Source organism: Alternaria incomplexa (genome assembly GCF_024043165.1).
Source record: "Alternaria incomplexa strain BMP 0042 chromosome Unknown scaffold_2, whole genome shotgun sequence".
NCBI classification, from domain to species: Eukaryota; Fungi; Ascomycota; class Dothideomycetes; order Pleosporales; family Pleosporaceae; genus Alternaria; species Alternaria incomplexa.
In genome coordinates, this window is record NW_026249851.1 from 321,233 (window position 1) to 346,553 (window position 25,321).

The following is a 25,321-nucleotide window of genomic DNA, read 5'->3' on the forward strand; positions in this document are numbered from 1 at the left end:
GAGTTATCTGACAGTTTGCTCCGACCATTCTTCTTTGGCATCCTGGAACTCTTCGATCTCTTTCATCACTCTCACGCTTTTCGAAACAGTTCCTATCCTGTCTAACGCAGCGGTGAAGCCTGCCGAGTTCGAAGTCTTATAGAACAGCTTTCTCCTCTTTCCAGTACTCCTATCGACTGCCTCGTTCAGGGCTCCTAACAACGTCAAAAGACATTCGTCCTTGACTCTCTGCGTTACGCTTCCGTCGTTGACGAAGCGAGAGAACTCATACGTCCATCGAGTTATCTCGCTTCCCAGCTCTTGCGCCTGCTGCCTACCATCTGCTGTCGACTGGAAGATATGCGGTATACAGGCTTGGAGGTCCTGATTTCTAGGCGCCACACTCGTCAGGAAAGACGGCTTCAAAACCTTCTTCGGCTGTGCGTGTCGCTGTTTAAACGCCTCGTACTCTCTTGCTCCGAAAGCACGGCGTTCATTGTTGAGTGCGACAGTGGCCGCTGGTAGCTCAACATGGCGAGTCAAACCCCTATGACGAGGTGCGCTCTCCGCAGTAGATTGGTGTTCCCAAGACGTTACACCGCCAACTCCTGGCACCGATACTCTTGTTGAGGCAGCTCTCATATACGCATCTGATGTGGGCGTTCTATATGGCAAGGCAGGTATGGCGTACATGCTCACTGACGGCAAACCTCTTCCGTGGACCTCGATGGGACCAGAGGATTCGCCAATTGACGAGTCGCTCAATGAGTATGCAGCGACGTCGAGTTGATTATGAGGCGATTCTGTGCTCTGCACCGTGGCCATCTGCGGTTCCTCTGTAACCGGACTCGGTATTTCGTCAAAGATTGAGCCACGATCTGCAGTCATGCTGACATCTTTGTGGGACGATCCAGTACTTCTTCCCGCTTCTATCTGGCCTTCGTTTGCCCTGGAAGGCGATTTGGTAAGCATGGCGTGCATCTCTTCCACCATGCTTCGAATTTCAGGATCTGTAACTGGATTGCGCAATACGTTGTCTAACAAAGAGTGCGTTACATCGTGGTTCCTTTTGTTATTAGCGTTCGCAAAAGCTGTATTTGCCCTGGGGAATATTTAGCCTATGTCCATCTGTGATGGCAGGTATGAAGCTTACCAGACTATCGAGGTCAACATGAGATTTATCGCATCAGTATGCGACTTGAGCTTCTCGCGATACTGTTGTAACGATTGCTTCTCGCGGTCCCATCGCACTCTTTGCCAGTTGACCTTCATGCTCTTCTTCACGTCATCCAGCGTGCGCAGCTTCGTCTTTCCCTTGTTCGCCTGGATCTCAACGTCGCGGTACTTCTTCGTCACTGAATCCAGCTCCTGCAGTGTGGAAGCACATGATCCAATCATTACATCCAGCTTCTCTTTGAGTTCTGATCCTCCATGTTGAAAGCCTGGTCTTGCGAGCACACCGCTGGAGGCCTGTTTAAGGTGATCTAGAGCGCATTTCAGACTGAAGAGCACTTCTTCAAGCTCTTTCAGGTCGCGCGATGCTGCCTTTCTCCCAGAGCTGACCGTGGCGTAAAGGTCGTATGCTAACTGGCTAAGGAGGACTAGATAAACTCAGTACCTTCGCAAAACATTGCAGTATGCTACACTCACTGATATCCCCTATTGAGAAGCCGAAAGACATGTTTTCTACATATATTGCGACGTGAAGCAAGCAGTTGTGTGAGTTCAGCTGAATGCGACGAAAGCGGGTTCACGCGTGCGGCTGAGATCACCCCACCTGAGAGGGCATAAAGGCAGCCACCGAGCTGACTTAGCCCACAATCACATCATCCCATCGTTCCTCTCTTTCCTTAATGTCAAATCACGGACTGCTTCATTAGCAACGTGAGTTTACAGCTTTCGATGAGTTCCACGACGCTTCCAGTCGTCCCTATCGACTCTCGTAAGGTCGTGATCGAAGGCCTGGAGAAGATTCAGGATGCCAAGCAGATCAACTCGACAGGAACTTCAGATGGCGAGAAAACCTCATCGACATTCTCCACGATCATGCACGGAGACCAGCCGTTGTCTGAGCTGTGGACTCGGATCGCAGGTCACCTGTCCATACTCCCAGCACCTCGGTACTCTACTAACACTGAATAGACTGTGGCTTCCACAAGCCCGTCGTGATTAATACCCACAACGCCCGCTACCGAGAAGATGAACACTTGCGCGTCGTGAGTGACCACGAAGAGGTTGTGGTTGTCGCAGACGACCAGATGTCAACAAAGAATACGATCAGGATCACGGAATCACTTATTTCACACGCGAATGCGCACCATGGCGAACCGATTGGCTTCAATATCACCCCGCTTCCTTCCTCAAAGCGCGCAATTGAAGCCAACTGCGGGTTCCACATGTCCCTTGAACGGACTCCTAGAATGCCAGACGACAATAAGCTCCACCAACTGCCAGGTTCACTGGGAAGTTACGACTTGTTCAGCGTAGAGTCCTACGCGGATCGATTACCGAATGAGATCAGAGATAGTGGCGGCGTTTTCTTTCCCATGTGGCAGAGGGAAGCTATGTGGCTCAACTTTGAGCCGACGAAACGCAAGTGTGCTGTCCGCATCTTTATGGGCCATGTCAACGCTATTTCTGGCCTCACAATGGAAGAGACCACAAATAATGAAAGCGAAGAGCTCGAGCAGGACTACATCGTCATACCCGGTCAGCGATGGCTAGACGGTATCTGTGTAGCGCCTGGCATTGTTCGACAGTTTGTTGCTATGCCACGTACGTATTTAACTTGCTCTTCTTGGAAATGGGCTAATTGAGCAAAGTTGGGTCTGGGTACACTGTCGAAGGCCAAAAGACATCAAAAGAGCAACACGGCGGACTTCAACTTCAGATCACACCCGAATGTGTGCCGCAGCAACGTCTATGGTCGTACAGTAAGAAAACCTTCCTTAAAAGGTACGGCCAAGGCCTTCTTGACAGTCTATATGAGACCATGACCCCTCAACAGCTACGTTGCAATCTCGGTGATGTCTTGAGATCGTACCCGGCCGATCGTGCCTCTGAGGAGCCCCTCAAGATAAAGCATCTCGCAAACTCGAGAGAAACCATCACGTGCACGGTGAGTCACTCTATAACCTACATTGGACTGTCGCTTAGCCGTGTTTCCTAGGCGGTCAATAGCGAGCGCAATCTCCAGGACCTACTTGAAGAAAGAGAAAGGACAGCACGTGAGGAACTGTTCTCCAGAAGAATAACGTTAGAATACTCGCATGGAAGCAAATCAGAGGCTCCATCAATGCCTACGCCACCTAACATGCCAACACCCGTCGGCTTTGATGAACCATCAGTAGTGTCGGAATCTATCAAATTTGAGGCACTACCGTCTCCAGTGGATGCTCAACGGGAAGTTTCCTATTGCGGCTCGCATGATTCAAGCGAAGCGAGTGACTCATTCTCCGTACACTCGAGTGCTGGGGACGAAGGACGTGTAGATGCTGTGGATTCTCAAGTCATCAATACCAAGAACATCAAAGCCATGGGTCTAGCTGCGGGCGGGAAGCTGAGTACGTATGCTCCTTTCTATCCTCTAATTTCTCCCTTCACCTCCCACTGACCTGCTATATAGTCCAGGACATATACAAAGACCCCTACCCACCCGTGGCATGGAACCACGCGGCAGCGCGCATCCTCCACATCCATATCCTCGATCCAGTCAGCTGCGAACAAGTAACGCACATTGTTCCGACTCCACCTTCCACCGACGTCAAGGCATATACTGAGGCTGGTGGCAAGTATTTTGTTGTTGAAGAGAAGGTAGATGAGCGCCTCGATGGAGGTGACTTCGACAACGTGAAGAGTGTTGGTCAGATGGACCAACACATCGGTATTAGCACTGAACCAGAGTTCGACCCAACGAAACCAAAGATGTGCATGACATGCGAGCTTAGGCTGTGCGATTGCATGTACGTTCCTATCTACTACTTCCCTCTCTCTTCCCTTCCCATGCTTTGTATACTAAGTCCCCAGTATCCGCCCCTGCGACCACCAATTCTGCAACATATGCATCAAGCGCATCGAGCAGAACAGCGACGAAGATGTGAACTCGGCGCGCAGAAACTGGAAGTGTCCAACTTGCGACAGTGTTGTTTCGCACGTAGCGGGCTTTTCTGCCCCGATGAATCTACCAAGCGAAGAGCCGTTGCGCATCAAGGTTCCTGTCAATGTGCTCAAAATCGAAGATGGGAGGATAAGGTTTACGAGTGTGCAGAGGAGTAGGGTTTAGCCTACTCTGTATAGCTATCGAGGTGGTGAATGAGCTGTCGGTCGCATACCACTTGGTAGCATTGCACTTTGTTCCTTCTGCGAACAAAAAAACTTAGTGACCTTGTTGGCTTTTCTACAAAAGGTTGTGATGCGTTGAACAGTCACACCAACTGGTGGGTGCAAAAAGGATGCTCACGAGGCAAAAAGATAATCCTCCTCCGGGAAGGCTCGAACTTCCAACCTCCTGATAACTAGCTACTGTTGTAACAGTCAGACGCGCTAGCCAATTGCGCCACAGAGGATTTGTTGATGAAATGCTGGTCAATTATTGGTAATATATGTACACGCAAAAGTTGATGGTGACGAGCGCGGGTAGCTTCCCTCGATGTCTGCGGTCAGCATGGGGTTGCAGTATACGCGTGGAGCGCAAGTGGGGTAGCAGTATATCACTTCCGAGATCCCCGCGGTCACTTCATCCAACATATCATGGCAACACCAATGACGAATAGGGACAGCACAATTACAAGACCAGAGGGACAAGAAGGGTACACTATGGTAAATGTGTGATAATGTGTGGTAGTCTTAGACAACTACAAAAAATACAGCGTGTCTATGTTTTACGTTTCTGTCTATTCTCATGCAAAATGGTCTAGCAATCTATGTGCAAAAGCGCATTAAGCGTTACAGTAAATCCAAAAGAGAACGCTGAAGCATCATCTCAGTGGTCGCATCTGTATATCGGCGTCATCATCATCCCTTCGCTCGACGTGATAAACTGGCGACATCAACCCCCTTTCTTCTTCGCTATCCCCTCTCCCGACTGAGTCAACTACCTTCTTCGGGTCTTCCTTGTTCATGGCGACGTATATAGCCGAACCCAGGATGAGTGATGACCCAACAATGGACAAAGCACTCGGTGTAGTGCCCCAGATCAATTTGTCAAAACCAAGCGCGAAAAACATCTGCATGTAGAGCATGTTCGTTGCACGAGAAGACTTCTCGTATTGGAGACCCGCGGCTAGAAGGAATTGCTGTGTCACGTTAATCGATGCGCGACGCGAGGTCGTAGACCAGACTTACCATGACGAATCCACAGATACCCAGAAAGAGCAGGTAAGACCAGTCTTTCACACCTTTGGGGAGTAGAAAGCCGACGCCTGGCACGAAAGCCATTGCCACCATACTAACGATCGTACACCATGTTGCGAAGTAAGTGACGGATATGAGTGGATGTGCGCGCTTGCCGATCCATCGAATGGTGGTGTATGCCCCTGTTGATCCAATCACACCCAACATCGCTACCCCTACTGCTGCTGCTCGTTGTGTGGGTGTCACATCATCGTAGTCCGCAGCGAGACGATCGGGCGAAGCCGCAGTAGTGTTTGTCGGAATGGCGTCTAAGCCACCGGAGGCAGGAACCGGGTCGCTGGAATGCGATAGCGCAGAGAATAACGAGACGGGTCTTGCGATCAAGACGACGCCGAATAGCGAGATGTACGCAGCTATCTGCTCCATCCTGGTGAACGGTTCGTTGATGAAGTATGAGCACGCCCAGCAAGCGAGCGATGGTGAGAGGAATGTGATGACGGTGGCATCGGCCAGGGGCAGATACATCAAAGAATCTAGTTAAGTTAGCACTGTGTCAAGTAGGTAAGACCAATATGATGTACTGTAGATTCCATCACAGCGATGCAGTAGCAATAGCCTTCAGACGTGATCCAATATCAGACGAGCTGAGACATGTTACTGCAAACGCATGGTCCTAAGAAGGGGGGTAAGTGACTTACAGTACATGCCGAAGACTCCGAAGAAGCCAAATAATCCTCTGGCAACTAGCAACGACCGAACTTCCTTCATGCCGAATGGAAAGTGTTCTATCTTCCGATACCACATGTAGAATAAAGCACATGCCGTGGTGATACTCATCCTAGCGAACAAGATCTGGAATGGGTCGTAGCCATTACCTACACTTAGATCAGCACATGTTCATATCGCCGGACGACCTTGTACCTACCGCTGTTTCCTTCCATTTCCAATATCCTTGTGGTAACATTCATCAAGTTTCCAAAGAACTGAGCGAGCAAAACGTACGCTAAACCCTTGTTCGCTGTCCAAAACAAGTCGATCTTCTCTTTCAGAGTCCGTGGAGGAGCGGATGAACGTGAAGCATATTCTTCATGGTATATAGGAGCAAAGTCTGGATTCCGACCAAGTCGTACAACATTCGCATCGTCAATTGATATGAGCGATGGATTCGGAGAAGGTACACGAATTGCCCCGCGATGAACGCTTAGCGCCTCATCGGTTTTATCGCCGGGTTTAAGTGAGGATTCAGTCTCGATTTCGTGCTCGCTGAGACGCTGCGCGGTTTTATCATCGTCTTGAGTAATACTGGGAAATAGCGGCTGGACCATAGTGCTTCATGAGGTGTTCATGGAGGTTTGTGAGTCGGTGACGATGACATGAAGATATGATGGAAAGCGCTCGAAAGCCCAGCCATAGGCGCCACTCGTCAATGAGGAAGGCGCAACCATCTCGACGAGTCACAGGCACGCGACACTGCCCCGGATCCACACATTCGCCCCTCCTTCGCGTCGCTTCTCCCCAGACCCCGCTGGTTCATGGAAAAGTATCCATCTTGGATGCGACCACGCCTTACACGTAGCTTGAGAGGCTTCCGTGAATTGTGTTGGGACTTCGGATGTGGTTTTCTCACGATGACGTCGCGGCATAATCGTTCACGGAAGCACCTCGGTCTCATCTTCAACGATCGTTCGATAAGTACCTAGTCCGGAAAAATGACCGGAATCACAAAGTCGGTCTTCACGTAGGATGGGGTTATCCGGGCCTTTTTCCAGCCCACATCTATGCGCGACCCAGACTCTGCTTCAGACAACCACGAACATCGGTTACAGGCAAGTTTGGTGGCAGCCACCCTCGGGGACGCGGAGAACGAGCTCAATGTTGACCTGATCGCCATCTAGTCACATTGATCCACTTGATGAAGGAACCATCAGCCCACCGTTGTCATGCATGGGTCGTCGAGACAAAGTTAGAGGCGTTCACATCGGCGCGTCGCGCCCACCGAAGGTTTACCACACCGATGAACGGCAGCAGACGTCAAATGTCGTACAGGACTAGCCATGCTTGCGCGCGTGGGTGTGTGGCTCAAACAAACTTCGAATACGAACTTCAACGGGCGAACGGCTCGCAGCCACAAGATGGCGGCCTGAGGACGTTGCCGCAGGTCTGGTGATAGGCTACCATGAGGGACGTTGGAGTGTTGCAGTGTGTTTCTCGGATCAAGGCGTCCCACACTATCTTCGATTGAGGTGTGACAACATATCACAACACCAAACCGGTGAATACAGGCAGGGCTCCATCTTCGAGAGAATTTGTCAATATTCAATACTTCACAGCACACCACTACCGGCATCAGTAGCGCTAGTCCGCGGCCCATGAAAGCGAATTGCGGCATCTCCCAGCCCGCGAAACGGCGTCCACTGCTCTAGTGCACAGCATCACCGTCTGCCATCCATGGATATCGCTTGACCATCACCAACGCTACCACTCGTCACACATTGGAATTGATGCAACCGAAGCGCTCACCCCGGCCTGTCAGTCACACGTCCGCATACGGGGATCGCGCCAGGCTACCAAAACTGGGATACCCATTGTGTTACAGATAGATGAGAACCACAGCACCACGGCTGTCAGCGATAATCTCTGAACTTACTTTACGACCTTCGGGAAAGAAGTGTGCACCATCCTTGCGTCATGTGTGGACCCATAACAGCACCAGTAAGCTGGAACGAAAAAGGAAAATGAGTGGTGGAGCGTTTCATAACGACCACCATGACTCGCAACTATGTATGGATACTATGGGGCGGATAAGGCTGGAACACACGGCAGCACGCGCTACACTCGACGTGATATTGGTGTGATGAATGTCTTTCTCATTGTAGCGCTCATTCCCAGCGACCAATCGCTAACGGTTCCCAGGAAAGGGAACGTAATTTTCCAACACAGTGGATCTGCCTAGGTACCTCCAGGGGTCGGAAAGACTCTCTTCGCAAGACGGTGTCCGCGGCAGACAGCCTCAAACCCCCGACCTGCAAAGGGCATTCCTTTTACAAACCCTAAATGCGCATCCGAGACGAACTGCTCGCGTTCGCATCTTCTTTAATTAGTGATGCACCATTAGCCGTAGTGTGCTGTGTTGGTTTAGCGATGTTCCTTTCCTCCCTTACGAACCTTGGAATGAGGCATCGCGCGAGATTTCTCTTGCACCAAGTAGACAATCCCCAGGCGAAAACCACAGTTCACGGTGCATTACCGACGTTTCAGGCTTGCCACGAGGAGACGCAGCGTACGCACAGATCGACTGCAAATCTCCCGCTCCAAGGCGCCCCGCGGGAGCGCGCGTTAACGAAAGCCCGTCGGCTAAAAGGGATTGGATTCTCCAACCCAACGTGACCTAAGCGCGCTGTATCACCAACAACCTTTTGCATGATAGCCTTGACAACATGAAGGCATTACGAATATTGCCTATTTCAAAATGGCAAAAAACAAAAATTTGCTGTTGTCATATACGCAAGGGATCTTGATATTCTGCTTCGGACAGCTGTACCGACCGCTTTGCCTGCCCACTCAACGTTACGATTAAGTTTGAGGCCGCCGTTAAGACAAGCTAGGGCATATAAGATCGAGACTATGATGGCGCGCCTCGAGCGGAACAGACGGTATCCGGTCACTGGTGTGCTTTTACCGTCTCTTCTCCCCCTCCCCACATCACGACGGCAACGCAAACCGCTTCGGAGATGGCGACATTAGCGCGCTCAAGGAAGACCCATGATGTGAAAAGCTGCAAGAACCAAGGGGTGATGGAAAATACAAATCCTGGCTCCTGGTCGACGTTCTATGTGGATCGGCGTGGGGTACTGGATGATACATTCGGGTAAGGGAAGCTAGGCGGGAAGTGATAGCAGCGAAGGTGATATAGGATAGGGTGAGGCGGGGCGGAAGCGGCATGAAAGCGAACTATCGAGTAGTTAGCCAAGATGGATAGCTGCAAGCGAAATTTTTTCGCTTTTAGCTGGGAATGACTGTACTGAGGGTATCATAGGACGATCAGTATTTCTTCGCCCTCATGACTATTTGCAAAGTTTATGCTGTGGGACTTGGTGGCTGGGAAGCCAAGACGTTGATGGCGAGATGAGGTGCAGGTGTGTTATACCACGCGACTCGTATTGCGACTACCGTTGCGCTGGGAAGCAAGGCCGTTGTTCCCTGGCGCCTAAGCTGGATTGGACGGCTCATTGCATGGTATGGGTATGAGAACACCGCGTTCGCGTTGTTGGAAGAGAATGCGAGTGCAGTGCAGTGGCATCGAGATTTGATCATACTGTCTCGCCAAACGATACCGAAAGAAGACTGACAGCGCATATGTCGTGAGAGCCAACATCAACGTCGAGAAACCGTATGCAGTGCGATAATGGAGAATAAATGCAGTGCAACGAATATAGTCAACCTCCACTAAAGGCCACCCACCACATCCCTCCACTTCGCTTGCTTTGTCCCAAAAGCGAACTTGACAGCTAGTACGCACCACTTAAAGTCCCACAGACTGTTAAGATGCCCATGCCTGTAGTGCCCCATCCATCCATCCATCGCGTTGCTCGACACATGTCGTGCAGATACCGGTAAACCTTCCTTTCGTCCCAATGCAGATCCACCTCCACCACCACCTCATCATGCCTCGCAGTCGCCTACGCTGGCCCCCTTCCTAGCATCGCTTTAACGCCTGACGCCGCATACTCATGCGCGCCGTCTGGCGCGCCCGGCAGGCTGGGAGCGGCATACCTGCTCTGGCCTCGCAGTTGACGCCCGAAGCTCTCGTCGTCGTACACGACCGAGTCGTTGGTGGCGGCAATGTGCCTTTGGTAGAGTTGCTGGGATGCTGCGTCTTGTGATGCGGTGCCTACACCGCTGAGTGTGAGGCGCTGCTCTGTGCTGCCTGATCCGAAGGACTTTTTCAGCGCGGGGACCGACAGGTAGGATGCTGTGCCATTTTGCCAGTTGTTCACGTCTGACCCCAGGAAGCTCTGGTTGCTGTAGGGCGTCGATTGTAGACGCGTGTAGTCGAATGTCTTCCAGTCGTTTGGGAAGGCTAGGTCGCCTTGTTGATGCACGTTTTTGCTTCGCGACATGCTTGCGTTGATGCTGACGTTGCCGCCTGATGGTGCGTTGTAGGACGATTGCACCCATAGAGGGTATTCGAAGTTTTTGGAATAATCTGTGGATGCTGTATGTGTGCCTGTTGTCGACTGACGTACGATCTGGTCGTTACCGCCGTTGCTGAGAGTTCCAACGTTGGAGTAGGTGAGCTTCTGGGTCCAGGTAACTGCTTTTGAACCTGCGGGCGTGTCGAACGTGGATTGGATTTCTAGATTGCGAGTGACTTGAATAGAGTAGTCTAGGAAGATGCCTGCGCTGCTGTTCGAGTATCCGCGTTTTGACGAGTGTAGTACGATACTGGAAGTCGTAACAGTGGTAGGCGCGGGTCCTGTGATGGCGTTGTTGCCACTGTCAAGCCAAACGAAGATCTTCCCAGTAACGACCCAATTCGATTCGATGGCGGTCGTAAAGTTCCCGTTCCCATGACCGTCATCATCGACGCCGAAAACCTGAATCTCGAAGCTATGGGGCTGGCCGTCGCTGAGCAATGGTATGAACGGAGTGATGTCGATTTCGTCTTCTCGCAGATCGAATGCATCGATGCCTACGATGGGCCTCCAAAAGCCAGGAACAACGCCACCGGTAAAGATAACGGGGAAGGGCCAGGCGACTCCAGCCAATGATCCGTCGATAAGAAGACGAAGTTCTCGGAAGGCCGAGTGACCGTATAGCGTGGTGTCGTTGCCGAATGCTTTGGTGTCTGATGACAAGACGTTGCTCCACCAGAACTCCTCAGCAGCCTGGCCACAGGCGGAGATGGAGAAGGCCGCTTTCTTCGCGTTCTGCGGAATCACAACGCTGTTGACTGCTCTTGTTTCCGGTACGACGAATACGCTGGATGCATCTTGATCCGACTTCCGTGCCGAGATTGGGATGATAACATCTGCGGGCTCGATAGCATCGTCGGCAGTAAAGAAGGTGGCGGTCAGCGTGGTGTACCAGGAACCGGTGTATGTATCGTCGACGATATTACCGAGATCAAAGATTATCTTTTGTGGCGTCTTGAAAAGAGATTGGTAGCTGCTCATGTCCTTGACATATGTCCATATTATGCCGGCTTGTGTTGGCTCGGCGGTGGAAGTACGGAACACTTCGGTATCATCAAGGAACATCACACCGAGCCGGTCAAACTGCCGGCCGGCAGAGGTAACGGTAAAGTTGAAGGTAACCCTGTTGAAGCTGCACTCCGGCGGGTTGAATTGTCCCACGAATGGCTGTCCGTACGAGGAGGCAAATGTATGGACCATCAAGGTCTGCTGGCATGCATCAACTGGACTCAGGACTGGTGGCGCAACCTGTAGGCATTCTAGCAGAGATGATTCGTTCGTAGCACGGTTTCTCAAGGGCACGGTCTGGGGGTAGGGTTGCGCAAGCGGGGTAGTCGTGAGTAAAGCGGAAGTAGATTGAGATAGCGTCATTAGTATTAAGAGCAGAGTTACGAGACACAGTCGTCCGTTGTTGGGTACCGCTCCCATAGGTGATGCCAATTCTAATAGTTCGCCGTTACGCCTTGCATGAATTCCATCGCTCTTGCGCTTCCAATCGCACACGCTAAACGCCATTTTAGCAACCGGTCAGTGGCGGTTTGCTGTGAAAAACGCCGTTACTCCGTTGGAGAGGTATCTTGCGGAAGTCCAGGTATCTTGGTACACCGATGAACGCCAAATAAGAAAGTCGATGACGATGCGATTGCCAGCTGATTGGAGTCAGTACTTCATGTAAATTGTGACAAGTAGGCGAAACTTACATCGTCAATTCAAAAATGCAGCTGTTGCCTCATTCAAAATGCGGCGGAAGGTTGCGGAAAGTAGGTGTTGTGGGCGAAGGCTTGAATAGGTGGTTGCGAGGTAGATCGTTGTTGCTTTGCCGTTCCGTTGTTTGCTAATTCCGTGGGTCCCCGCCGTATGAGAACGAGAGCAGTTGTTTCCGGCAAGCTCTTATTGGCCGCCTTTGTGATTGTCCCAGAATCTCTTAGTAGCGTTGCGAACTATTTCGTTATCTCCGAATCGTGTGCGGTAGTAGTTCATGAGCGCAAATTCGTCTGGCGGGAGGATGTAGGATTGTGGTTGAGCGTTGAGTTTTGACCAGACCACGGCAAGGCGTTTCTCAAGGAATTGGGCGAGTTGCTGGTCAACGCCTCCGTCACTGTTTTGAGCAACGTGAACAGCCTGGCCAAGAGAGAGGTAGCCGTGGCCTGCTATATATTCCGTGTTACCACCCATGGTTGCTGTGTAATGCAGGATATATTGGTTGGTGATGAGGCTAAACGAGAGAGGAAGGAGCGACGGCTGATAGTAGTATAGTAGTAGTGTTGACAAGATAAGGAGCGTGGGAGTCGAAGATAATGTCAAGAGAGCGGTGACGGGTAGTGAGACACTGTGCAGAATAGGTGAGGAAGTAGTGCGGACAGGTAGTCTATATACGAAGGCATATTAATAGGCAAGTTGAGAATGAGACGAACCCACGTGGAGAAACAGGCAGATCCTGAACAACAACTCATGCAGCAGCGCAGGGTAAGAGCTTAGTCGAAGCCTCAAACAGTTGGCTCCGGGAGCGTGCCGTTTTGGGCGCTGTCAAGTTGTGAAGCGAAGGAATGGGTGTAACACGAAAGCACAGTACCATCCCGCCGAATAATGTGAGAGACCAGGGCCCTGGTCCGCCAGGAAGTCACAAACGGCGCCGAGCTTTTGCAAGGGCATGGCGATCAACTCCAGAGTCCAGCCGAGCTAGCAGGGGGGACAGACGACGCTGGCGCCGTTCGAAGAGGAGCCCTTGTCCGGTGCTTTGGGACGTCAGAGGGCAGAGGAACGCTCGTGATCACGGGCCAATCAAGGGGCTAATGCGGCGGCAAGAGAGCGATGTTAAGGCCAGGTAGATGAATAGTGGTCTCCATCACTCGTCAGCTCAGTACCCAAAGCTCAAAGTTTGAGACTGGTGCGGTTGCAGGGTTGTGGGAACGCCGAAAACTTTAAAGGATCAACTTGCAAACCTTCCCAGGCCCTCGCAGCCAGGCGCCGAGCCGTGCTGCAGGAATGTCGGCTAGAGAGTTGGACGAAGAGGAAGGGCGAGCCAGTTGATGACAGGTGAACGCCCACTAAAGCAGATGAGCATACTATACGGTCGGCGCAGGTTGACGATGTCGTGATGCAGTTCGGCAGTGGGAGTGGCGCCGGGAATTGCAAACGCGTCGCCAGGCATCAGGACGAGTCGGCGACTGCAGCGCAGCGGAACCATGTGTGGAACCTTGTCAGATCGAATCAGGCTAATGTAAAACGTTAGAGACTGTTAGAGGCCGGATGCGTCCGCGAGATGCCAACGCCCTTGAGCACACGCTCGACCATGTAGATGCTGCAGGCAGTTGTCATACCCAAGGATGATCAGCCCCACCCACCGCCCACCCAGAGTCACCCCATGCGAGGCGAGGCGACGGGATAACGGCATGCGATTGCGAGGAGAGTGGGTTGTGAAACGATTGTATTGACTGGACTTCTGTAACGGAGGGCACTCCTGTTCCACTACTCCTGCGCTTTCGGTACCAGCGAACAGGTTCGCATACAGCGAGAGCAGGACCCGCACGGTCGATAATAAAGCTACGCGTGGTGACCCCGCAATTTAGAATTCAAGATGGACAGTAAATACGATGCGTGAAATGCAATTCGGCAGGCCATAGAGGTCCATGCTGGCGCGATGCATCTCGAGTGTGATGCCGCCGGCTGGCAGGCGGCCACCTAGTAACGCCACACTTCGGGCGTGCTCGACGGGCTTTTGGCACTGCAAATGACCGGCGCGCTTGCGAGACATCACACTGATGTTGCTGGCCAAGCGAAGGCGAAGGAGTCGGGCGTGCGTCGCTGCAAGTGGTGCCCATGTTCCGCCCGCAAGGGGGCTTCGTGCTATGCCCTTCTGGTCGTGGACTGCAACAGATGTTTGCAGGAAACACGCTTCGAGACTCCCCGAGGAAGCTCTTGGCCACGGTTGGGCTAATGCAGGCTGACGCTTCTGTCAGGCAACTCTGAGATTGTGCGCACGACACGACCCCGGGGTGCTGGCTTTCCACGAACGGCAGGGTCAGTTCGCCGTGTAGAAACTGAAGGCGTTCAGGAAATGAGACAGTTCTGGCAGAGATGGGCGAAACTGTTGAGCGGCTGCTCCACCAGGGCTGCTTCACGCCATCAGTGCGGCGTGACATATCATCGGTAGGATCCGACATGCGACATGGCCACGACAATGACACGAGGGTTGAGGCAGCGACATTTCGGTCAGTGACTCGGTAAACTCTGGCTTCTTCTTTCTAGCGCGTCCACGGCGGGATGTTGTGCGTCGTCTTTCTGCTTCGAGACGAGAACCACGCGGTGTATGGATGATGCCCGTCGCCGACGGTATGCTCCGGGCAGCAACTACAACGACTGCGTGTGGTGTCTACGGGTAAAGCAGAGTCGGCAATCGCGTTAGGAAGAGTGCATGCGCGCGCGGTGCATCCACGGATGGCGCCATGGGCCCTCGTGCGGCGACGGTGAATCTGTCGGGGGGCGGGATTACCATGATCCGATGGACGGACCCTGACTAAATTATATGGCAATGGTGACGATGCACCAACGGCGGTAGCTTTGGCGAGGTTTTGAGCGCTGCGACGACGAGCCTGAGTCGACCACACCGCCCCACGTGAAAGCCGATTCACCTGCCCTGCCCATCTCCGATCGTCCATGCCATGAAGCCACGAGTCGTCCGTCTGTGGCCTGCCACGCTGCCGTTTAGCGGTGCCGCCAGAGGTGCCGCCTCACGCCCATCGGCGCCCTTCCTCCGCAACTTCTTCACCTCTGCCCAACCTGCCGCCCGGTCCAGCCTAGGAAGGAAGTCGCTGCACCACGGCGCCCTGCTGCTGTTCCGCTACCAACGATCTGCCCTCGGCCGCCGCTTCCGCTCGCTGCGCTTCAAGAGCGACAAACCTCCCGTCCAGTCGCACAACCCCACGCCACACCTTGGCAGTCCCGAACCTGCGCCCTCGGTATCGCAGCGACTGAAGAAGCTTTCTCGCGAATATGGCTGGACGGCAGTGGGCGTCTACCTGGGCCTGTCCCTCATCGACTTTCCCCTCTGCTTCATGGCAGTGCGGCTACTGGGCACGGACCGGATAGGCCACTACGAGCATGTGCTGAAAGATGCGCTCTGGAGTGTCGTCCGCCTCGTCATTCCCGACGCTGGCAAGCAGCCAGGAGAGGCCGAAGCCGGCGAGACCACTGCCGAGGCCACCGCGAGGGAAGGCTACGTTGAGGCTGGAAAGGCCGTAGGACACGACGGAGGGTCAAACGCATGTACGCAAGACCTCTGCCTATAATACTGTATACACTACTAATAACCACCACAGCGATCTGGTCACAGCTCGGCCTAGCCTACCTCGTCCACAAATCCCTGATCTTCTTCCGCGTGCCACTTACCGCAGCCGTCCTCCCCAAGGTGGTCAAAACTCTAAGAAGCTGGGGCTACAACATCGGCAAGAGAAAGCCCAAGACGCCGCCAGTCTAATTGCCAACAGACTTTCACCCATCCGCCCACGGGCCATCGAAACCACTCCTTGTACATTCATGCATTACGACTTTGTAACAACACACACCTGTAGGATACGCATGTCAGACGAGCACCTCTGTTACATTCTACTAGTAGCGCACCAGCACATCTAGCGTCTCTTGACGTTGACCGCAATGTATATTCTCGGTCTTGCAGCGGCATGTCTTGACAATAGACAGCAATTACCGATACACCCAGATTCCCCTTTCAATATACCTAATTGTACAGCAAATCCCTGTGCCGGTTCTCTTGACTTTGACACCTTCCATTCATTCCCGCGCGTCTACATTCCAATGCCGAGGACGGCATCTCAGGACAAGGAGCGTTTCAGGCCTCCCCCACGATCGCTCGCCAAACCTTGTCGGTCCAGACGAGCCGCGGAGTGCTCTCCGCAGATTGTGCTCAAACCTAGCGCCATGACCCCGCGGCTGGGAATCTTGCTAGAAGAACTTCAATCGTTGGCAAAACCGCGCTTACACAAGGAGCACCCTGTGCCCACGAGGGTACCAGCCGTGCGAACAGCAGCCGTAATGTTATGCACAACATACAAGGCATGCAGGGGAGCGCGGCCTAATCCTCGACCGTACCCATCACGTTGTTGTTGCCGGCCCTGAACGTTGGGAACAGTAGTAGCAATACTAAGCCAAACTACCATCGACTTCGGACCTTCGTCGTATATCGGACTTCTCTTTTTGAGCTTTCCCGGAACGCGGTATCAAGACTGCAAATCTTCGCCCAAGTTGCAGAGTTTTGCCGCATGCGACATGGTGTTCTCATCCGAGCTTTACCCAGTCACCAAGTTCCACCTCGTTGGACTATCCCTTTTGCGCATCGGGCCTTCTTGTGTGGAAAGTTTCCCTACCTTCGGGATTTCCCCTACACTCTAAATCTACTCGCTTACCCAATTCGTACCCTGAAGCCGTTCACACCGATGTATCTTTTAGTCTCGGGGGCATCTTTTCGAAACCTTGCAGACTCCTAATCGATAAACCATGTGAACCATGTGCTGCTCTGGCAGCGATTAGTCTTCTCCATACTTGGCATCCATCATAATCGTACGATGGGCCTCGAGGCTTATATGTACATCAGTCTTATGTGTTGCTCTCGATTCTTCTGAAGCCCAAACTATTGACTTTTTGGACCGAAGGTTGATCAAGATGACCAAATACATGCTCCGGAGCAAAGGCTGCACGCGCGTCGACGCTCATCACATCAAAGTCTTGGATCACGATGTGATGCCAACATGCACACTACGGTAACTTGTTTCCGATGAAACGCGTTACAGGCATCCACTCTGCTTTTTGACAACGATGGCAGCCTCGCTTCCTGCCGCCGACAAGGCATCAGCCGCGAACCTGCAATTGTGACCAACTGCCGAATTGAGGCGTCGCGGAGATGATGTGTCTCAACGGTACAACAGCATTGACGGGAGCTAAAAGCTTAAAGATGTAGCTAAGCCGTCACATCGCAAGTACGCGGAGAAAGTCCCAAACGGGTAAGCAATGATTCACCTATCGATGATCACTTCTTGGTCGCCGTATACGGGTCAAGACAATGCCGTCGACTATCTACCAGATTGGTAATATACGGAGATGAGATCAGTCATCCAGAGTCAATATGGAATTGCTAAGATAACGTGAGGCGCTCTTGCACGTCCCAGGGTACCCTTTCGAGAAACGCATAAGCCTGATTTCAAGTGCGGCTATGCCTATGATATTCCCCGCGGTCGTCCGTAACTACCGCCAAGGCTTCCCCGTTGTTACAAGGGCAGAGGGTACGCGGTGTCCGTATCATCATGTCGACGGGTAGGGGCACCGGTAGACCCATATAACAACCCGCTCAACACGTCTCGACAGCCGTAGTGCTGCCGGAATCCGACATTCCAGACGCTTCCAAATAGCACAGCATCCTCGTAAAACAAGGCAAGGCAACGTGGTTTAACAAAGAATGTATGAACGCAATGAGACCCGAGTAGCCACATAGTAAGGCAGCCAGGTCAATTAAACGCTCACGGGATCGTTCTTGGAACATTCTTAGAGGGCTTGTATCGAAGTTGTAGCTGTTCGAGCAAGCGTGACAAATTGGTTCCTGATTCTACAAAATTGAAGATCGTGATGTACGGACGAGTACGGGTGAGGTTCGCGGGCGCGTATATCCTGGTGGACCTCAGTCGTTTCAAACTCTGGAAACGACATAAGCACCTAGTTGTAGGCAATGATGCGCGCCATGTCCAGCATACACGACGTACACGCGTCAATCCTGTGCGACATGCTGCCGAAGAAACTGCGCGTCGTGCGCGAGCATAGCTGTAGAGGAGAGAGAAAAATTCACGGACCGCGATTTTCTTCAAAACCACGCCTGCACGTGTCTGCGCTAAACCCGATGGATCAACCCTGCATGTGCCCCTAACCCCTTTGATCCACAACCAACACGAGCAAGCCTCACCCACGCAACGCAACCACCAACGCGCATCCTCAACACATACCCTAAATACCTACCCCACATGACTTCCTCCAATCTCGCGACGCATTCCCTACGATGAAAGATCGCGATCCTCAAATCCCATTGTACACCGGCATACCATGCCCCGCCTTCCGCTGCGCCTCTTCCGCCTGCCGACAACGCGAGCGAAGCGCCGTCGACGCATGTACACCATGTTCTTCCTCGTGTTTGTCGTAGTGGCTTTTGTGCTGCCTTTTTACGTCATCTACAAGCCGCCGAATGCGTTGATACGGTATTTCCAGCGGAGGTGGCTGGATGTGCTTTGGCACGTGCCGTTAGCAAAAACAGCGGGAGGAGAAAAAGTTATTGCTTTGACGATTGACGACGCGCCGTCGGAGTACACGAAAGAGATTTTGCAGGTACTAGAGGAATACGATGCGCACGCTACGTTCTTTGTCATTGGAGGCCAGGTCCCAGGAAGAGAAGATGCGCTCCAGCGCCTTGTGAAAAGCGGCATGGAACTTGGAAACCACGCCATGCACGACGAGCCATCTCGTTCCCTCAGCCCTGAAACCCTCACCGCAGAAGTAACCCAAGTAGAAGGCTACATCAACGGCACCTACGACGCAGTGGGGAAACCGCATCCGCCACGTTACTTCCGCCCTGGCTCGGGATTCTTCAGCACGAGGATGAGGGCGCAGATCAAGGAGATGGGGTACCAGATGGTGCTGGGTAGTGTGTATCCTCATGATCCGCAGATTGCTTACCCGGGGGTGAATGCGAGGCATGTGCTGAGTATGGTGAGGGAAGGCAGTATTATTATTTGTCATGATAGGAGGGGCTGGACGGCGCCGATGTTGAGGAAGGTGTTGCCGGTGTTGAAGAGGAGGGGGTATAGGGTTACGACTGTGTCGGGGTTGTTGGAGGCGGCCGGGAGGGGGTGAGGTGAGAAAGCGCAATGAGGTAGTGGTATTAGGAAGAGCTGCGGCGGAGCATGAGCGGTCGACATCGAGGGGCTGGCGATCGTATGGAGCTTGCATTCGTCGTTCGAAACGATAATGCAGCATCGCGGCCGCATCTGGAGGTCTTCTCAGATAATGAGTTCCGATCCACGGCTTGTCTGCTTCATGCTGAAACTACAGCGCAGACTACCACAAAATATCGCTCTTCTCAGTATCACGAGCAGGACCAACACCGAAGGAATTATCAGCTGCTGTCCATACACCAGGAGTGCACCTAGATACCGCAATCACGGTACAGCAGATCCTATATCAAAGGAATCGGTCGACACACGGGTCGCAAGTCGACAGAAGCAATACATCATCCCTGAGGAATGACCATTATTTACAAAAGCTTTGCTTCATCTCCGTCTTCTTGTATTGACCAAGACTTCTGCGCGTAAATCCCAATCTATCAACTACACCACAGCCAGTCCTCTGTCCGTGTTTAGTAGACAGTGTTTACTCTAAAACTACAGTAAAACATTTACTCACGAGCCTAACAACTAACTACCTTAGACATTAAAAGCCTCTTACTAGCCGTGTCTACATTCCACTCATCTTGGCTACAATTCTTTCCTTGGTACTAGTAGAGGTGTTTCTAAAACCCCGCTCACATCATGATAATACCCCACGCTAGCATACATACTTCTAATAGATGCAATCCACAGCTACGGTCTTGATAAGCAAGCCTTGCTCGTCTTCGCCGTACATATCTAGGTGAGGTATTCGGGAAGACTTCCAGGTAGCTCATGGCACGAAGTTGTTCCAACGTCACGGTTGTCATGCTTCGACATCATCGTCACGCCTTCAAAGCAAGACCAAAGTCAGTGTCGTCAGTGTTGTGTAAAGCAAGTTGGATAGATTTTTTTTTGCGTAACAGATTGTCTTCGGTTACTGGGACTCTTGTAAATTCTGTTCTTATGCCATGCGAGAATATAGAAATGACGGAGGTTGTGCTAGATTGTATCAAAATCTCCATGCACGCAGCGAATTCACAAGAAAGACGCATGGCACCTCAAAGAATGAGTTTGAGCAACGTTCGTATGTCAGGATAGGTGTTAAATGTTACCAGGACCCGAGGACATTATTTCATGGATGTGTGTCACAAGCGTGTTCATGAAAGCACGAAAAAGACAGCATCACAATTGCATAATCAAGACGACTGCATGAATTGTTTCCTTCATTGAGGTATATTACATCGTAAGAAGCAAGCCCTTTATCAAGCTTTTTGCTAGCTCATATCATCTGCATCATTCGCTGACTGAAGCATCAATCTAAACCGCCAAAGATGAGAATCCCTAAACTCCTCTGCCGTTATGGGGCGAGACGCTTAGTCGAAGGGGTTGGTGCGGGTTCCCCAGTAGGTGAGGAACATGCTGAGACCGACGGTCTCGAGGACGCGGGCAAGAGCACCAATGGCGATGGTGTCCATGGGGCGCTTCTCGGTGACGACCTGGGAGACAATCTGTTGACCTGTTAGTGGATGTTTGTGGAATTTGGTCGACACGTGGGATGACGTACGGAGGGAGCGGCGGAGGCGAAGAAGATCAGGGAGCCGAGGTAAGCAGCACCCTTGTAGGTGAGAGTTCCGGTAGCGTTGATCAGAGCACCGACACCGTAGGCCTGGATACCAGAGCCGAGGACGGAGCTGCCCCACGATGCGGCGGCGGTAGCGGCCTCCTTGCTGTGGAAGTACTCCTCCTTGGAGTTGGCCTGCTGTGCGCGGCGGTATGCGTCACCGAAGACGGGGCCGAGGACAGCGAGGGAGACGGCGTGGTTGAAGGCCGTGCCGAGGGCGATGGCAGAGGGCTTGACGGGAGGGAGGTCTGAGATGAATTGTTAGTCAGATTCTTCAATTACGATGCGGAAGCTGCCAGATATTGCGCAATTGCTCGTACAAGTGCGGGCAGCAGCTAGAACGTGGAGTGAGTGTTTGCTTACAGTGTAGGGAGGCCATTGTGATGGTAGTGTGTGGTTTGGGATGAGGTTAAGGGGAGAGTAAAGTGAGTTTGCTTGTGGTGATGGTTTGCAGGAGACCAGGAAGACGAGCTCTTTTGTAGTCGCAGCCGCAGCGAGGGCCTGCACCTGACATTCGTATGACGTAGATGCCAAGGCCCCACTCAATCGTGGACAATCGAGCCAGAACCTGGCTCAGCCCGTCCCAATTGATCCAAGTCCCATCCACTTGCCCTGGAGCGGGCCTGGACTGTACGCTATAGCAACTTTAGCATGGCCACAGCACGGCCAAAGACTGGCTTTTCGACTTTCGACGTGCTTCCTTCGCGCGTCTCTCACTCAGGTACGTCACTTGGGAAGTGGAGTGAGCAGGGAGCTCGGACCCACTACCCCATCTGCCAGCAATTTGCGGCTGCGGGTTGTGTGCTTCCAGGATTTAGCGCTCGCATCCCCCCTCGGTTCGTCGACAGGTACACCTTGCCTTTGCGTCGGGGAGGGGGATGATTTTCCCTCTATCCTTGTCGCGCCTCTGCCAATGCGCTTCCGCTGCTGTCTTGCAGCAAAGTGCGCGCATAGATTTGCTTTTGATTTGAACCACTGCCAACTTCACGCGCTCCACGGAGCTATCTCCTAGCGGCATGATGATACCAAAGAAGGCCTTCGGCCTCGTTGTTTGCCTGCTTCTCGCGACAGGCCTCATACTTTTCTCGCGGACGGTGGGACACTCGCTCGCCGAGTACTTCTTCGGGCCGTATGGGCCAGTCATACCCTACACCACGCATATCGTGTTGTTCCAGTTCAAAGACGGCACCAGCAAATTCGCTGTCAAGGAGGTCAGACGCGCGCAAGATCCACGCTGATGAGCGACGCTGAGACCACTTCTTAGGTGATTGCGCAATTCTTTGGGCTGAAGAAAACATGCATACATCCAACTACGCTCAGGCCGTACATTGTTTCGATCTCCGGAGGGAAGGACATCTCGACTGAGAATCTGCAGGTATGCAGCCGATCGAAGTTTGGAGATCGTCAACAGTCTGACCTTCTCGAACAGAACGGCATCAGCCACGCTTTTGTCCTGCAGTTCCATTCCATCGAAGACCGTGATTACTACGTTAATGACGATCCAGTTCACAAGACGTTCAAGGAGGCGGCAGCATCGGCACTCGAGAAAGCAATTGTCGTCGACTATCAGAATGGGGTCTTCACAAGTGTGTAATTCTAAGAACAGCAGTCTATCTTGCGTTCGAAAGAACAACGCGTCCGGATGCCCTCGCCAAACAGGCCTTTCCTTCGTCGCAGTACGATTACCCGTCAATTCGAAATACAAAAATAGCCAATCAACTCCGATACTCCAAGTTATTACTCTCGTCAATCAGACCTCCATGCCGTAAAACACGTTGCAACTCCAGCTCATTCGATCGTCATTTTCAGAAACCCACCAAAGCTTCTCTCGATCCTCAATCCTCCATCATCTCTTTCGCCTGCTCCTCCCTCTCCCGCCTGTTCTCGCATATCTGCCTCTCTTCTCTCGTTGCATGACCATGATAGTGGCACAACTCAGGTTCTCTCATGTCTTCGAGACCACCATCGCGAAACTCGGACATATGTTTCATGAGCTTTGCTATGAAAGGAAGCGGCAAATTCTGGATCTGGCTAGTTTCCCAGCACTCACTGTTACCGTGGTAGCAGAAGCCGTCGATGATCATGCGAAGAAGCGGATCCTGATCGTTCAAGTTCTTGACCGCGTAGGCGACGTCGTTTAGATCCGGCAGTTGATATCCAGATGCATCGCCGAGATGCTCGAAGAGCGCATCTAGGCACTGTCGCTTCAGCTTAGGGACATTGTACTTGTCAGAGAACACGTAGAGTTTCATCAGCCTAGCGGATTGAAAGTATGGGTAGTCGTCGCGGTGGTAGAGCGCGAGTAGTTGGGGAGAGTCTCCCTGCGTAGGAAACCGTTGATGATACAGCCAGTAAACGAAGAGCTCGAAGACCTTCGCTTCAGTGTCAGGCAGGGTGACGACTTTGTCTTTGGCTTCTTTGAAGGGTCCTGTTAGGGCAGCGAGGAAGAAGGGCGAGTAGTAGACGATGCGATTGAGCTGCACAGTGAAGCGTTTTGCCTTGGGTCCAACAACGATCTCAGCCATGGCGGTGTTGGGTGCTCTGCCATCGTTAGTATCTTGGGTAGTAATGGGATTCGGGTAAAAGCACTTACGATATGCGAGGTTGAGTCTGGGATTGCTGTTGCTGGTCGTTGGCCGACATATTGCTACTGAGAAGTTGATATATAGTGGATAAAGGAGAGAGGGGGCAGACAAGCGCGCGAAAGTCGGCTTTATATACACCTAGGTAGCGTCATCATGGAGTTGATGTCGTGGTCACTGCGGCGTTAAGCCCAGTGAGGGGATCCTTCACTACGACATATCAGACTTCGCGATCTGGGTCACCTCGACATCTCGAGCGCGTATACGAGCAAATTACAAACGGGGTGAGGCAGTTGCACTGAGTTTCCGAAGGGACTTCTGATCACTGACACTGTTTTAAACACGTCTGCTGCGTCACAAAGCTTGCTCCAAAGTTGCTTGATCAATCCGGGTGGAAGTGGTATTGAACGTCTGTTGTACATTTACACATTTGCTACAGAGGCTTCGCGAGACGGCGCCCTCGCTTTCAAAGTGACATCTCACGCCTTTGTCTTCTTCATCTTCTCCATCTTCTCCTTATGCGCCCTTGTGCGCTCCTCCTTCTCTTGCTGTAACCTTCGGCTCCTTTCTATCATGTACTTCTGCTTTGCTGGTCCAACGACCTTATTCGGGGCCTTGCCCATATCCACCTCCTCAGGGTAATGCATTGTCTTCTTCATCTCAATCTCTGGGTACACCTTCTTAGGCGCGGGCAATGTCCTCTTGTCCAGACCTGTGGAGTGTAGTATCCGTAACCTCTCAACCATATCCCGCAAGCCATCTACGCCGTCCTTGCGGAATTGTGTGACCTTCTTGACGTGCGTTGTGATTCCTGGTGTCAGGCCTAAGTTTGCTGGTCTCCTTGCTAGTGTCTTTGCGGTCATGGCGAAGCGCATGTCTCGTGGTCCGTCTACGAGTTCGAGGATGGCGGATTCGGCTTGGTCTTCTTTCATGGGCTCGACGCGGAGGACTCGAGTGTAGCCACCGGGTCTTGATTCGTAGCGCTCTCTTATGGGGCCGAATAGCTTGGGTACCATTTCATTTGGTTCCTAATATTATCAATACGCGCTCTTGGATACGCCATTGGGGTTCGTACATAGAAGATCTGTGTTGCTCTCCGCCGCGTCGCCTCGGTGTTCTTCTTGCCGAGGGTAATCAGCTTCTCCGCTAACCGCTGTGCCTCCTTCGCTTTGTGCCATGTTGTCGCTATGGTTTCGTGCTTGAAGAGCGATGTGACGAGGTTCCGCAGGAGCGCTTGACGATGCGACGACGACCGACTGAGGTGGCGATATTTCATGTGACCGCCTGCCATGACGGGCAATTGGTACTGTATAGGCCGGGAAGGGCGTGGAGGGTCTTGATGTTGCTGCACTACCTCAGCCTCTTGCACGCCGCGATACTGTCGCCCGCGAAAAGTTCGGGCATCGGCGGTCGCTTCCCCGACTCCACATCCCTGCCATGCCTGCTCTGCTTATGCAAGCAGCCACTTTAGCACTAAACGGATCCGTGACCCAAGCAACGCGACGGGACGCGTTTCTTCTCTTTACGCGTTATAAGTGTCCCTGCGTCCACCCACCCCTCACTCCTGCACTCTCCTCAATACACCCTCTTCACGATACCCATACAGATACCCCCACTACTTTTCTAATTCAACATGTTCGTCCTCAAGCGTGGTATGTACTGCTTTGCCTTCAC

General features: G+C 52.4%; 10 protein-coding genes and 1 non-coding gene across 11 annotated transcripts; 3 read left to right on the forward strand and 8 right to left on the reverse strand.

Moving 5' to 3' along the window:
* Positions 1-370: 370 nt before the first annotated feature.
* Positions 371-1,660, reverse strand: J4E90_001585 (uncharacterized protein; the record flags this gene model as incomplete). The annotated part of the gene is made up of 4 exons (XM_051431172.1): positions 371-429; positions 690-1,081; positions 1,133-1,580; positions 1,630-1,660. The coding sequence occupies 4 exons, from the start codon at positions 1,658-1,660 to the stop codon at positions 371-373; spliced, it is 930 nt and encodes a 309-aa protein (XP_051294306.1).
* Positions 1,661-1,881: 221 nt separating this feature from the next.
* On the forward strand, positions 1,882-4,261 carry J4E90_001586 (uncharacterized protein; the record flags this gene model as incomplete). The annotated part of the gene is made up of 5 exons (XM_051431173.1): positions 1,882-2,071; positions 2,122-2,754; positions 2,802-3,097; positions 3,610-3,905; positions 4,006-4,261. The coding sequence occupies 5 exons, from the start codon at positions 1,882-1,884 to the stop codon at positions 4,259-4,261; spliced, it is 1,671 nt and encodes a 556-aa protein (XP_051294307.1).
* Positions 4,262-4,455: 194 nt separating this feature from the next.
* On the reverse strand, positions 4,456-4,544 carry J4E90_001587. Its single transcript has one exon. It is a non-coding gene; the product is annotated as a tRNA-Asn (tRNA).
* A 739-nt stretch (positions 4,545-5,283) lies between these two features.
* J4E90_001588 (uncharacterized protein) lies at positions 5,284-6,036 on the reverse strand (the record flags this gene model as incomplete). The annotated part of the gene is made up of 2 exons (XM_051431174.1): positions 5,284-5,864; positions 6,030-6,036. 2 exons carry the CDS (start codon positions 6,034-6,036, stop codon positions 5,284-5,286), a joined length of 588 nt encoding a protein of 195 aa, XP_051294308.1.
* A 3,974-nt stretch (positions 6,037-10,010) lies between these two features.
* On the reverse strand, positions 10,011-11,954 carry J4E90_001589 (uncharacterized protein; the record flags this gene model as incomplete). Its single annotated transcript, XM_051431175.1, has 2 exons — positions 10,011-11,831; positions 11,946-11,954. 2 exons carry the CDS (start codon positions 11,952-11,954, stop codon positions 10,011-10,013), a joined length of 1,830 nt encoding a protein of 609 aa, XP_051294309.1.
* A 462-nt stretch (positions 11,955-12,416) lies between these two features.
* On the reverse strand, positions 12,417-12,701 carry J4E90_001590 (uncharacterized protein; the record flags this gene model as incomplete). Its single annotated transcript, XM_051431176.1, has 1 exon — positions 12,417-12,701. The coding sequence occupies one exon, from the start codon at positions 12,699-12,701 to the stop codon at positions 12,417-12,419; it is 285 nt and encodes a 94-aa protein (XP_051294310.1).
* A 2,486-nt stretch (positions 12,702-15,187) lies between these two features.
* On the forward strand, positions 15,188-16,002 carry J4E90_001591 (uncharacterized protein; the record flags this gene model as incomplete). Its single annotated transcript, XM_051431177.1, has 2 exons — positions 15,188-15,791; positions 15,845-16,002. 2 exons carry the CDS (start codon positions 15,188-15,190, stop codon positions 16,000-16,002), a joined length of 762 nt encoding a protein of 253 aa, XP_051294311.1.
* A 4,815-nt stretch (positions 16,003-20,817) lies between these two features.
* J4E90_001592 (uncharacterized protein) lies at positions 20,818-21,444 on the reverse strand (the record flags this gene model as incomplete). Its single annotated transcript, XM_051431178.1, has 3 exons — positions 20,818-20,952; positions 21,009-21,313; positions 21,429-21,444. The coding sequence occupies 3 exons, from the start codon at positions 21,442-21,444 to the stop codon at positions 20,818-20,820; spliced, it is 456 nt and encodes a 151-aa protein (XP_051294312.1).
* Positions 21,445-22,081: 637 nt separating this feature from the next.
* J4E90_001593 (uncharacterized protein) lies at positions 22,082-22,659 on the forward strand (the record flags this gene model as incomplete). Its single annotated transcript, XM_051431179.1, has 3 exons — positions 22,082-22,276; positions 22,330-22,440; positions 22,495-22,659. The coding sequence occupies 3 exons, from the start codon at positions 22,082-22,084 to the stop codon at positions 22,657-22,659; spliced, it is 471 nt and encodes a 156-aa protein (XP_051294313.1).
* A 241-nt stretch (positions 22,660-22,900) lies between these two features.
* Positions 22,901-23,708, reverse strand: J4E90_001594 (uncharacterized protein; the record flags this gene model as incomplete). Its single annotated transcript, XM_051431180.1, has 2 exons — positions 22,901-23,606; positions 23,659-23,708. 2 exons carry the CDS (start codon positions 23,706-23,708, stop codon positions 22,901-22,903), a joined length of 756 nt encoding a protein of 251 aa, XP_051294314.1.
* Positions 23,709-24,126: 418 nt separating this feature from the next.
* On the reverse strand, positions 24,127-24,938 carry J4E90_001595 (uncharacterized protein; the record flags this gene model as incomplete). The annotated part of the gene is made up of 2 exons (XM_051431181.1): positions 24,127-24,675; positions 24,723-24,938. 2 exons carry the CDS (start codon positions 24,936-24,938, stop codon positions 24,127-24,129), a joined length of 765 nt encoding a protein of 254 aa, XP_051294315.1.
* Positions 24,939-25,321: the final 383 nt, after the last annotated feature.